At 42.9% G+C, this 14,772-nt stretch overlaps 1 protein-coding gene across 2 annotated transcripts in view; it reads left to right on the top strand.

Annotated features, from left to right (window-relative positions):
• LOC138291226 (albumin-like) overlaps nucleotides 1-14,772 on the top strand; it is a 447,949-nt gene that overhangs the window by 146,542 nt on the left and 286,635 nt on the right. For both annotated transcript variants that reach the window (XM_069230303.1, XM_069230304.1), the window contains exon 5: nucleotides 5,309-5,444. In XM_069230303.1, the coding sequence (XP_069086404.1) occupies nucleotides 5,309-5,444 (136 nt within the window). The remainder of the gene's footprint in view (nucleotides 1-5,308; nucleotides 5,445-14,772) is intronic.

The raw sequence follows: 14,772 nt of genomic DNA, 5'->3' as shown, positions 1-14,772 counted from the left end.
CTTATTCTCATCTGGAACAGAGTAATATGACATGTTTTCCCTAATAAGAGGTGTGGAATTAGAATATTTGTGTTTTTCTCTACATAAATGTTGAAAGACTTTGCCTGGGAAAATTTATGTGGGAGGGAAAAGCACTTGAAACCAGATTTATTATATTTTCACACAATGCAAGGCAGCAAGCCACCTTGGTGCGCTGATCTGCATGAAAGGGCAAAAATGCACTTTATTTAACATTATACAGTGCATTTGTGTCCTTTCTTTGCACTTGGCTGCCTTGCACCAATGCATGTCCCCTCGCGTCATGGTTCAAGGGTGCCTGCATTAGAGGCAGAATTGTTTTTTTGCAGGAAGGGACACCTTTACACCTTCCAGAATAAAAACAATCATTAGAGGCATTTTCCTCTTTCTATGTGTGTTGCAGAATGCAGCAGACATAGAAAGAGGAAAAATGAGGAGAAATAAAGAAATCTTTCATTATAACATCTCACCTGGGGTGGTATAGCATTTCCATGCATTCCTGGGTCTACCACTAATGATAAATGTGGGAATGCATCAAACTCCATGGGTTATTCATAGGAATACCCCGTCCCACCCATGGAACGCCTTCATTCAGCACAGTAACGCAAGGCAACGATTTGCACAGCATTGCGTTACTCCAGATTTATCAAGCTATTCAGGGACACACAAGGTGGCCTTGAGTGGTCTGATAATTTGATTTTAGTGTTGCATTTCCCTTGAGCTCCCTTGAGTGGCGCAATGACGATACAACAGTATGATAAATGTGGCCCCAAGAGTAGGGATTTTGCATCTCCTGTAATCCTGCTTCTGGTGAAAATACCCATTTTTGCTCGAATCGGGCAAACAGTTGGAATTAAGGGCCAGATGTAGCAAAGTGTTTGCGCCTCGCAAACAGCGAAAAACGCCATTAGCGAGACGCAAAAGCCTCTTTGCTATGCAGAAAGGCATTTTGTGAGTCGGATCCGACTCGCAAAATGCATTTCCGACTCGCAAATAGGAAGGGGTGTTCCCTTCCTATTTGCAACTCACAATGCAATTCAATTTCATTTGCGACTGCGAAAGCAGTCGCAAATGAAATCGCAGTTACCATCCACTTGAAGTGGATGGTAACCCAGTCGCAAATGGGAAGGGGTCCCCATGGGACCCCTTCCCCTTTGTGAATGGGAAAAAAAATATTTTTTCAGAGCAGGCAGTGGTCCAATGGACCACTACCTACCCTGAAAAAAACCGAAACTAAAGGTTTCGGTTTTTTTTTTCCAAGTGCAGCTCGTTTTCCTTTAAGGAAAACGGGCTGCAGATGGAAAAAAAAAACTGCTTTATTAAAAAGCAGTCACGGACATGGTGGCCTGCTGACTCCAACAGGCCACCATCCCCGTGAGTGCCCATACTCGCAATGGAGTCGCAAACTGCGACCCACCTCATTAATATTAATGAGGTGGGTCTTTGCGACCCCATTGCGAGTTGCAGAAGGTGTCTGAGACACCTTTCTGCATAGCAAATTGCGACTTGCAATTTGCGAGGCGCACGGACTCGCAAATTGCAAGTCGCAATTTGCAGGCTACCTACATCTGGCCCTAAGTGCTTAGCAGGTGTGAGTGAAGATGCAAAAGCACAATCATTTGTGACAGTATGTAGATTTTCTAAAGCTCTGTCAGTGTTGTGAACTACGAAGCTAGAAAAGGTTTTTAGGCGGGTTATGAAAGGGAGCCTTGCACAATAGCAGAAAAATGTTCCCACTACAGATCAGGGTTTCTCTCCCCATCCTCCACCACAGGCCATACCACTGATCACATTTTTGTTGCTCCTCATGGAGGAATGGCTGTCAGGATTCCCCTGCATGGAAGATACTAGCATATTGAGCCTTGAAATCTGGAGGGCAGAGAATGGAGAATGCTCCAGCATTTCCCCTCTGCTACCAATGACCAAGGCCAGCAATATTTGGAAGCGGAAACAATTCTGCATCAACTCCATCAGGCTGACATTCTACAACCCTTGGGCAGCTGCAGGGAAAATAATGATTACTTTTTTTAGCTGAAGTATGATAAAGTTGGGAAACCTAGACTGCGTTCCCAGGGCAAAAGTTCCAGACTCCACTTGGCTTCATTGGTTTAGGTAACATTACATGCCCACCCTACTATTTAGATAATGTAAGAGAGATACGAAAACAGATCACTGGATTAAAGGAAACCTTTGGCTGAGTGAGAAGGTATTACATCACAAAATCTGAAAGTTATTAGCACAAATGTAATTGAAGTGACAATGAACTAATGCCTTCGGCAGAGAACCAGCGGGTCGTTTAAGCTAGTGAACTAAGGGCCATATGTACGAACACATTTTCCCATTGACACAGAATGGGAAAAACCCTTTGCTACATCTGGCCCTAAGTACAAAGTAAACAATGGACAATGCAGAAAAGCCTGACAACATTAATGAACTGTGAGCTATTTATGCAGGGTGAGGGGAGGAACAGCATCTGGAAAGGTTTATGATCGGCTACCAGAGCGTTACAGATACAGAACACCCATAGGATGGAGTCTGAAAGTCAGACATCTCAGTTATGAGACTGTAGAGCCATGTTTGTTTAATTTCCTAAAAGCTACTTGTAACACAGAAATTGCATGATTTAGGAAGCTTTGTCAGCAGTGCAGAAAATGAGAGACTTGTTGATCTCACTGCTTTAGGAAAACTTAATTCATTTCACATCATTTGCCGACAAATATGAAATCTAAGCATTAAAGAAAAGGGAGGAGGGCTCACCTCTGCATGATGCATTTCTCTGCAAAGGAAAGCACGTCGAAACCTTGAGGCTTGTTCTACAGGTGAGTTTTATTCACCATATATAATACAGTAGTGAAATTCACAAATATACCATAGTCATCAAATTGTTGTGGTTAATAAACCTACGCATTAAATTGTGGTGGTTAATAAACGAATAAACTTGACAAGGGCAGATCACTCTCTGATACTCTCTGATATGCTAATAGATGTAAACCCAAAAAAGCAAACAAATCGAAACTGAAGCAAATATACATCACCTAAATTAAAGAGCCTAACACCAGATAGGCAGGCAGAGAATGTAGACTGTGTACACTGTAAAGTTTGTTAACAGTAAGCAGGCAGGCAAAGGCCCTGAAATTAAATTGGACACATATGAGTCATAAGCTCTTGACTAGGTTGCACCTTCAGACTTAACACGAAATCTATAAATATTACATGCAAATAGGATAATGAAGATTTGAAAATGGAAAGGAGAACTGTAAGAAATTTGGAAATAGAATGGAGAAATAATTACCAAAACTAACCCAAAATTATTTTAAAATGCTGGGAAAATGTAACCATACTATTAGACAAGCAACGAATCAGAATTATTCTAGGAATATCACTTTTGCAGGTAATGCCCACAAGGAAATGTTTAAGACCTTGGAGAATTTATTTAATCAAAGAGCAATGTCAAATGAGGTTGCTTCATTTCAAGCTTTGGTTGATAAATGACTCTTCTCATGATAAGATGAAGATCATTTGTGATGACATTGTAATTAGAAGATAAGACTGTACCATATACTGTGCTGTACAGACTGTAAATGTATTTGCAGAACATAGAAGCCGATGTTTGGAGAAACATGGCAGAATTTCCAAAATATATTTACAGCAGATTTTTGGGCGCTAAATCATGTGGAGAAACTTGTAGCTAATGTATTACTTTCGTGCCGAGAGCATTACAGCTTAGGCTGGTATGTATTACCCATGCAGAGCCATTCAAAATTGACAAAAACTTTTTTACATTACCGCCGACAACCCTTTATTATACAGCGAGATGATCACTTCTAGTAATATGGTGGCCACTAAAGCAATCTTGTCTGATGTGGTAACTATTACAACACTAGTATTATTGGTAGCAAACAATGTTTTTCATTGCATATAGGTAGTTCTTATTGCACAAAAGGTTGAAGACCCCAGCTTTAGAGATCTCCTTCAGAAAGGCAGAAAGGATACTCATCCACAGGGGAGCAGAGGCATGGCCTGACAGTCTCCATGAAATATAAGACACCATAAATGTCTTTGCACATAGAAAACACCTAACCAATTCTCATAATGTGTTTTTTGGCCTAAAGGAAGGAATATTTTGAGCGCTCCTCCAACAAGTAATCACTTATTGGGAAAGAGCCTTCTCATTTCCTACTGATGTCAGTGTTGCCCTATCTTGTAAAATTACTAGGCTCGGGCCATATTAAAATTACACCAGAGTAATTTGTGTAATTTCAGGAATTTTGCAACACGCTTGATACGCTAACTTCCCAAAGTTACACCATTACCCCATATAATGTAATTATGTCTCAGTTACTGGAAAATTATAGCATGAACATATGAACAACCAGAATGCAAACCGCTGTTGTTTATGGCAATTGTGTTTTTCATGCTGCATTTTAACACAACATAGCCAAACATTTTGTGGTATAACATAGCACTAAATTATAGATTTGCATTTTGTGGGTATTATGCAGAATTTTGCATACGTTTCCAGGAAGCAAATTACACAAATTTCACACCCCCTTAAACCTTATGTGATAATAGCTACTGGAAAGCATCAATATAATAGATAGGCACCAGAACTGCTTGGCGAGCAATTTCAGGCAGCACTCTAGCCATTAAAGGGAACCAATGTACTCATGATGATTGCTTTGCTGACTTTACTTGATTTACTTGAATAATTGTCATTATTCACACCATTAGTCATTGGCTACTTATCCAGTGCCGCTAAGATGATTATTTTCAGCGTGTTGCATTGGACTGAATGGAACAAAATGGTTTCACATATTTAGACCGGATCTATTGACAACACAAGTGGATGAAACCACAGAATCCTTTAGGTCTTCCTTCCGATAATTTTCGATCTAGGGCTTTTCATTCAGAAGACCTTCGTTAAAATTTGGGAGATGGGTCACAAACATGGTGGATGTTCCAGCAGCCGTAGTACAAGTGCATCATAGCCTATGGCAATCTGGCAGATGGGATATTCCTCATGTTTTGACAGAGTATCCTATCCATCAAACTCTAAAAATTCCCTAGAGTCTATGTCACTTCTGTCTTGATTCATGACAGTGGGGTTGAAAAACAATTGTCAAATCAGATTTTTAAATGAGATGATTGTAAAGCTAATGGATATCACAGGTACATACTCTTGCCAATATATCCATTGAATTTCACTTCAGGAATTTATTATAAAGTGGTAACTAGCCATGTCTTAAGGATGAAGCAATTTAGTTGATGGACAAACTTTTACTTTTTTCAGGTACCTGTATGAAGTGGTGAGAAGGTTTTCATCTTTCTTTTCTTCAAGAATCCTAGCCTTTGCAGATCGATTTGAGAAAATAGTTATGGATTGCTGTAAGGATGCAGTTGTCAGAGGTCAATGCTTCCCAGTGAAGGTATTCATTTTCTACATACACAGATGGAGCTTTGGCTGAGACTACAAGACATAATTATTTTGTAATACACTAGCCACTATGCGCAGCAACAAGATGGACCAGGATGGCATACAAGAAGAATGTAATTGTCAGTGCCCACAGATATTCTACCTGATCTTAATGTGGGTCTTTATTGATGCCAAGTAGGTTGTTTAATTGTTGTTCTGAATTGTCACTCTGAGGTTGTGTATTGCAAGCAAGTGTAAAGAAGTCAGTGCTCACGGAGCAGCGTCCATGGGGCAAACAATTAAATAATCAGCCTTTTTATTTTATCCTCACTACAGCTATAGAAAAGTCCCAACATCATGTTTGTGCCGATCCAACGTATTTGTTTCGAATAATCATTGGTTTCGTTTATATGGGATGAATGCAATGACCTTTAAAGTGGCAGAAAAGCCCATCAAAAACGTTTAGGTTTCTTCAAAATGTATAACTAAACAATGAAGGCAAAAAATCAAATCAAGGATCAATGTTTTAAAATTAATATTTAGACCATTTATGCTATGAATTTAGGTACTTAGAGCCACAAAATCCTACCTGCCACTTTAGAGTAACTGGTCACCATTTTACGTGTAATCTTAGGCATAAGGTCAGTCAATTATCTTTACTGAATCAAGGTCCATTCAGGAATTAAAGAAGCTCCTCTAAAATTCATGCTGCTGAACATGACAGCAATCCTGGTGTAATTACGGTGGCCAGACCAGTTTCATTTCGGACCTCATACTGGGAGGGTCCAATGAGGGATCACCAGCCTTTTCTGTAATAAGAGTTACTTGTAATCCATAAAAGTAAAATATGGTTAGTGTTGTAATAGTGACATCACACAAAATTACATTAGTGGCCACCCTATGTTAAGTTACCCGCAGTGACCACCTCAGTGCATCAGCAGTAAATTTTAAAAAAAAGGGTTTGTCAATTTGGATTGCCTTTATGTGGATAATACACAATGGCCATAGTTTAAACGCACCTGGCACCAAGGTAATAATATAATAGCAAGCCTCATCAAAGGCACATGATTTATCACTTTGATATCAGTTTTCAATAGATTTTGGAAATTCAAACATCATCTTATCGGTTATGAAAATACACATTTTTGTCTCTAGTACACACTTTTCAATTTCGGTATACATATATTCAGCCAAACAAAAGCTCCTTATTTAGCAAGCTGGAGTAGACACAGGAGAGCTACATCCAGGAAGCTGGTGAGCTACCAGTAGCTCATGAGCTACTGGGAGAAGCCTGATATAATGAAAGGACAGTCATAAATAATATGCATCAAGTTGGCTAGCTCTTTCTTATAATGCCAGCATAAATCTGATTGTAGTATCTTTGTGCTGTGTAGGGACGTTGTTAGGAATGTCGCTCTGTGAACTAAAAAGGTCTAGTTTGATTTGATGGAATATAAGTTATGCTTTTGGGTGTTATTAATGTTCTGCACAAGTGGACAATCCTTTCCAAAAAAGCATTGGCATCCTACTAAGCTACAAGGCTACTAAGCCTCAGCCATGGGTCCTGGGTTTGTTTGCCTCTGGAGTCCCGGGGTCCGTCATACTGTTTCTAACTATATTAAGTGATCCTCAAGCCTCCAGGTTAAAGATGCTCCTGTCTATCCTTGGGCAATCACTCCTCCTGCAGGGTTGGTAGACTCCTTAACTTCCTTAGCCAGCAGATGCGCTTCCAGGCACTTCAGGACAGAGGAAGAGCTTTTTCCTTCCAGTTAAGACTACAGGTGATGTCCCCACACCTTTAGATATCAGCTCTCGTTGCTCAGCAGTCCCCAGAGTACTCTGTGTAGCACTGCCATTCTTGGTGAAAGAGATGTTGGAACTGGCACAACTACTGGGTCACTGGTCTCTTTTTCATACAGTCAAAGCAGACAATAGATGTGGATTCTCTTTTTGCACTTTAACGCAAAACCTTTGTGTAGAGTGGTTGTAAGGAAATGCCTCCTTGGCATGGTTACCCCCTGACTTTTTGCCTTTGCTGATGCTAAGTTATGACTTGAAAGTGTGCTGGGTCCCTGCTAACCAGGCCCCAGCACCAATGTTCTTTCCCTAAACTGTACCTTTGTCTCCACAATTGGCACAACCCTGGCACTCAGGTAAGTCCCTTGTAACTGGTACCCCTGGTACCAAGGGCCCTGATGCCAGGGAAGGCCTCGAAGGGCTGCAGCATGTCTTATGCTACCCTAGGGACCCCTCACCCAGCAAATGCACACTGCTTCATAGCTTGTGTGTGCTGGTGGGAAGAAAATGACTAAGTCGACATGGTACTCCCCTCAGAGTGCCATGCCAACCTCACACTGCATGTGGCACAGGTAAGTCACCCCTCTAGCAGGCCTTACGGCAGGGTAGCCATAAGAGTATATGGTCTGGGAGTTTGTCAAACACAAACTCCACAGCTCCATAATGGCTAGACTGAAAACTGGGAAGTTTGGTATCAAACTTCTCAGCACAATAAATGCACACTGATGCCAGTGTGCAATTTATTGTAAAATACACCCAGAGGGCATCTTAGAGATGCCCCCTGAAAACATACCCGACTTCCAGTGTAGGCTGACTAGTTTTTGCCAGCCTGCCACACACCAGACATGTTGCTGGCCACATGGGGAGAGTGCCTTTGTCACTCTGTGGCCAGGAACAAAGCCTGAATTGGGTGGAGTTGCTTCTCACTTCCCACGGCAGGAACTGTAACACCTGGCGGTGAGACTCAAAGGCTCACCCCCTTTGTTACAGTGCCACAGGGCGTCCCAGCTAGTGGAGATGCCCACCCCTCTGGCCACTGCCCCCACTTTTGGCGGCAAGGCTGGAGGAGATAATTAGGAAAACAAGGAGGAGTCATCCACCAGTCACGACAGCCCCTAATGTGTCCTGAGCTGAAGTTACCCTGTGGCCACCCTCAAGGACAGTAGCCATTGGCTACTGCTCTCCCAGACCTAAACACACCCCTAAATTCAGTATTTAGGGCCCCCCAGAACTTAGGAAACTAGATTCGTCGCAGATTGGATGAGGCTCAGCCGTCTAAAACTGAACTCTGACAAAACGGAAGTCCTCATCCTCGGCAACACCCCGACCGCATGGGACCACTCCTGGTGGCCCACGGCCCTTGGCACCGCACCGACCCCCTCAGACCACGGCCGCAACCTCGGCTTCATCTTGGTCCCTCTTCTCACCATGACCAAACAAGTCAACGCCGTGTCCTCCTCCTGCTTCCTCACCCTCCGCATGCTCCGCAAGATCTTCCGCTGCATCCCCACCGACACCAGAAAAACCGTGACCCACGCCCTAGTCACTAGCCGCCTGGACTACGGCAACACCCTTTATGCTGGGACCACCGCAAAACTCCAAAAACGTCTGCAACGTATTTAAAACGCCTCCGCCCGCCTCATCCTCGACGTACCCCGCAACAGCCACATCTCCGCACACCTGAGACACCTGCATTGGCTCCCAGTCAGCAAAAGGATCACCTTCCGACTTCTCACCCACGCACACAAAGCCTTCCATGACAAGGGACCTGAATACCTCAACCGACGCCTCAGCTTCTACGCCCCCACCCGTCTCCTCCGTTCCACCGGCCTCGCGCTCGCTGCCGTCCCTCGCATCCGCCACTCCACGGCGGGTGGGAGGTCTTTCTCCTACCTGGCAGCCAAGACCTGGAACACCCTCCCCACCAGCCTCAGGACCACCCAGGACCACTCCGCATTCCGGAGACTCCTCAAGACCTGGCTTTTCGAGCAGCAGTAACCCCCCTTTCCCCTAGCGCCTTGAGACCCGCACGGGTGAGTAGCGCGCTTTATAAAGGTTAATGATTTGATTTGATTTGATTCCTGCAACCTTAACCAGAAAAAGGACTGCTGACCTGAAGCCCTGCAGAGAAGACGGAGACGACAACTGCTTTGGCCCCAGCCCTACCGGCCTGTCTCCCAACTTCGAAGAACACTGCAACTGCAACGCATCCAACAGGGACCAGCGACCTCTTAAGCCTCAGAGGACTGCCCTGCAACCAAGGACCAAGAAACTCCCATGAACAGCGGCCATGTTCAACAATCTGCAACTTCCTTGCAACAAAGAAACAACTTTAAAGTTTCACGTTTCCCGCCGGAAGCGTGAGACTTTCCACTCTGCACCCACCGCCCCCGGCTCGACCTGCGGAAAACCAACACTACAGGAAGGAATCCCCGGCGACTGCGAGCCCGTGAGTAGCCAGAGACGACCCCCCTGAGCCCCCACAGCGATGCCTGCAGAGGAAATCCAGAGGCTCCCCCTGACCGCGACTGCCTGTAATAAAGGACCCGACGCCTGGACCCAACACTGCACCTGCAGCCCCCATGACCTGAAGGAACCGAACTCCAGCGCAGGAGCAACCCCCAGGCAATCCTCTGCCTAGCCCAGGTGGTGGCTACCCCGAGGAGCCCCCCTGTGCCTGCCTGCATCATTGAAGAGACCCCCAGGTCTCCCCATTGCTTTCTATACAAACCTGACGCCTGTTTGCACTCTGCACCCGACCGCCCCTGTGCCGGTGAGGGTGTACTTTCTGTGCCTGCTTGTGTTCCCCTGGTGCCCTACAAAACCCCCTGGTCTGCTCCCCGAGGACGCGGGTACTTACCTGCTGGCAGACTGGAACCAGGGCGCCCCTGTTCTCCATTGAAGCCTATGCGTTTGGGCACCTCTTTGACCTCTGCACCTTACCGGCCCTGAGCTGCTGGTGTGGTAACTTTGGGGTTGCCTTGAACCCCCAATGGTGGGCTACCTTGGACCCAACTTTGAACCCTGTAAGTGTTTCACTTACCTGTGAATTTAACGTTTACTTACCTCCCCCAGGAACTGTTGATTTTTTAACTGTGTCCACTTTTAAAATAGCTTATTGCCATTTTGGTCAAAACTGTACATGATATTGTGATTATTCAAAGTTCCTAAAATACCTGAGTGAAATACCTTTCATTTGAAGTATTACTTGTAAATCTTGAACCTGTGGTTCTTAAAATAAACTAAGAAAATATATTTGTCTATATAAAAACCTATTGGCCTGGAGTAAGTCTTTGAGTGTGTGTTCCTCATTTATTGCCTGTGTGTGTACAATAAATGCTTAACACTACCCTCTGGTAAGCCTACTGCTCGACCACACTACCACAAAATAGACCATTAGAATTATCTCTTTTTGCCACTATCTTACCTCTAAGGGGAACCCTTGGACTCTGTGCACACTATTTCTTACATTGAAAAAGTATATACAGAGCCAACTTCCTACAGTGGTGCTTCTCACAGCAGGGTAATATGCAACCTAGAGAATCCAGAGGCACAAGAGATGGAATTTTTCTGCACCTGGATATCTACAACCACACTGATGAGTGGTCAACAAAGAACCAAAGACTGTCCTCAGCTAAGTGACTACTCTCACGCTGAACATCTCCTCTTTCCCCACTTCAGTGTCTAGGTCTCTTCCCTCCTGCTTACAGAATGTTAGCAAAACTCTTTCACTGTCTGGGAAAACAACCTCACCTTCCCCTCATCCACAGGAACATGCCAGGACCTTCCAAAATGAAACCCATAGGCCTCTATTACTCAGGTTCTATTGCAAATGCAATGCAGGTACCACACAGGACACATAGACACACACATGTATAACCTGTACTTGGAAAGTTCTGGGTTAGCACATATAAGTGTAACTTTAGATGAGTGGGTCTCTAGGTCTCCACTCTTGTGTAACTGATAAAATGGTCTGGTTACAACTACTGATTGACAGAACACAGTACACTGTCACCACTGCTTTAAATACTAACTGTATAACTTGGATGGCAGTCCTCTGTCAACAAAATTAGGGCACACTTGGTGCAGCCCTCCAGGACAGACCCATGGACTCACTCATGGCAAGGGACGAGCCTAGTTCTTCCTGCACACACTGTATTAGCATGAGGCTGGGCTAAAAAGCATTCAGGGCAATGGGAGCATGAGTGTACACCTTGCAAGTGCCATTCCTGTGCCAAAAAGCATGATTGGCAACAGCATTTTGTGTTTATGTGATATCCAAATATAATGAAGAAGGAAGGATAGCTAGAGTTCATCAAAATCACAAACATTGATGGGAGGAATGCCTGCAAATAGTTTAAACACTGGTAACCACTCAGACAAACATTCCATTCCTATGTTTTGTTGCCCACCACGATACCTCAGATTAGACCCAGTCACATGTAAATCAGCATTGGCTCCAGCAGGAACAGTCCAACCCAAACTACTAAACCAGGCCCTCTCGGAATCACACCCCAAGCAACCAAGGATCGGTTTTGGCCTTTCAGTCTATTTTGGCCTTTTCACTCTGGTCAGCTTGGTTGTTAGGCAAAATGAGCATGGGACCGACGTCTGGCATACATTTGTCCATTTAGGGCTTTACATTAAACACAGAGAAGCTGATGGGAGGAATGCTTTAAAACAGTTTAACTACTAACAATTACTAAGAGTGGCATTCAAACCCATGCTTTGTTTTCCCACCATGATACCTTAGAGTAGACACAGCAAAATGCAAATCAGGCTTCATCTTGCTCCACTAGAAACAGTTCAGCCTGAACTGCACAGTGAGGTCCTCTCTGACATAGAACACAAGCAACCCATCATTGTTTTTGGTAGTTTTGGACCTCTACAGTTGGAGGCAACTTGGTTCCAATGGCACAGTGACCATAGGACCCACTTCTAGGTATACCCTTGACTGAGTTAACGCGTCCCTCTATATCAATTTTATACACATCAGGACTCGTTTTAGGCCGATGAATCTTTTGACCCAGTGGTGAGACAATGTAGAACGAGATAACTGATCCATATGTCAAGTAATATATCAATAAGGTCGCTGATATTTATCACCACAATACACCTTATTTTGGATAAAGACATTAATCAAATTGTCGACGCAACCATGACCTTTCAGCCATGAATAATCACACCTTGTGATAGCATTTTATAAGTTTTATTCCCTATTGATTACAATCTACTAGCAAAGTGTCAATCTCAAAACCAAGAAACATATAAGCATAGTCACAATATGGCAACTGTAATAAGACTTCAATAATGCAAAGATCACGAATAAAAGGGCATAACATAAAGTAAACATAGATCGAAACAAATAGAATATCATGTAAGTCTTAGTTCAGCATGGTATAATGTCAGTCACGTCAGTTTGTGTCAGTCAAGGAGGTCCACCTATCCTAGCCTCTAATTAGCATCAGCATGTTGGGCTTCATGCAAAACAATTTAGAACACCAATTTGGAAAACATCTAACTATGGTCACTAATCAAAAATACAGCAGTTGGTACCTAGAAAGGAAAAGCAAATAGACAAATTACAATAGCTTTGTCATAATTACCCTCCAAGGATTGAGTCAGCACACAGGATCAGTCTTCGTCTTCAGGACATCAGTCGTATTGTCATCAGTCTAACTTAGTCTAGTGGAGAGGGACACTTTCCCTCATAAGGAGGAGAAGCAATAAGGACAGTCTATGGGTGAGGATCATTTATTAAGTCTCAAAGTCACCAAACAGAGTGACAGAGTTTCTGGATAAAATCGATAGCATTCCCTACCTAATTTTCCCAACTCTTCTGTGTCATGAGCTTTTATCCCTTTTTCGTAATACCTTCCCCCAAAATTCTATTGGATATTCGCTATACCCCACTATCTTTAGCCTATCAAATTATACATTAGGTAATCCAAATTGTCACCCCACGATAATTTATAACACTTTGATTGGTCTTCACAATTGACGTCTTCGTAGGTGGCACATCCAGGGGTTACTTCATCCTTTGGCACGTCTTTCGGGTTATGAGCTTCTTTATCCATGGTTAAATGTCCTTGAATATTTATTTTGTATACTCAAATTCTGTATAAAACGTATACTAAGGCAGCTAGCATGCGGATGTGAACAAAACCATTATTGTTACATGAAATAAAGAAAAAGTACAAATGCAGGGTCATGGCCCTTTGTGAGTCAGCACACTGTAAAACAGAGAAAAAATGCTTTAATATGAGAGCTTAGGCAGCTAAATCCACAGCTCACGCTAACTTAAGGCCTATAGGTTTTAATACAAATGCAATATTCGTAAGCGATAATATATTCAATTAATCATGGTGCAAGCAATTATTTCCTACAATCGACATTAGTTCATGTGCACAGTAGTAACTTCACATTAATAATCATGTTGGGAATACACACTAAGCAACTAATATTTTATGGTTGGTTTTTTTTTTCATATGCAGCATTGTTAGATATTTACATAAGCATTTCACGTTTAATATTTGTAATATTTAAACTATGCTCTCTCAGTCCCTCCTCTGATGACGCTCGTCATCACACAAACCTTTCCCTTTGACCTTTCATTTTTTTTTTTTCAATTTTTCACCTTGCGCATAATACGCATTTCAACATCTTGCCCTTTATGTGAACTTTCCCAAATTTCATTGAACATTTTCTCTCTTTCACTTTCTTAGTTTCTCCTGGTTCTTTTAGTCCAATTTCTTTTTATTTTATCATTAATTTTGCAAGCCCCCCATAATCCTAATAGACAGACCAAAACAATTAGTAGACCCATCAAGATTTTTGCAAGTACCCCATTCCAAATGTTGGTAAACCAGCTCCCAACTCTGGCAATTCCCTTTCCAAATTTCTCCCAAACACTGAGTTCTTTCAAATCCTTCAAATCTGTACTATCTCTAGTAAGGTTAGTAAGCATACTTCTAATCTTTTTACTGTTATCTGGAATGAACGAACAACAATGACGCTCATTGAGCATCTTGCAGACTCCTCCACTCTTAGCTAAAAGAATGTCTAAAGCAAGCCGATTTTGAAGAGTCATAGCTCTTTCTGCAGCAAGTTCAGTATCCATCAGGAGTATAGCCCCTGTAAAATGTGTCAACATGTTGTCCACTATAGTAGACAACTTTTGAATCATCATAGAATTCAAGATAACCCCTACTGATGGGATTATGGCCCCAAATATATCAACAATGACAGCTGCCACTGATTCTTGTTTTTGTCTGGGATGTTGTAGTACAGACGTCTTAGGTATCTGTTTTAAGTCATCAATTTGGTAAACCTTTGGGAATACTATTCCCAAATAACATGTCCCATACCATCCTTTAGGGAGACGGTAATAAGCGTTTAGCCCACAGAGGTAATAGATCCCAGGAATCGCTGGATCTTGTCCATTTAGCATAAAGGTCCATTTACTCTGAAACAAAAACACATGCCTGCATTCACTCGTTCCCACAAACAAATTATCCTGCTCAGATTTTGGCCGATATATACAG

Source organism: Pleurodeles waltl, chromosome 1_1, assembly GCF_031143425.1.
Source record: "Pleurodeles waltl isolate 20211129_DDA chromosome 1_1, aPleWal1.hap1.20221129, whole genome shotgun sequence".
Lineage (NCBI taxonomy): Eukaryota > Metazoa > Chordata > Amphibia > Caudata > Salamandridae > Pleurodeles > Pleurodeles waltl.
The sequence above is the reverse complement of the archived record's forward strand: the minus strand, read 5'-3'. Positions and strand labels throughout refer to the sequence as shown.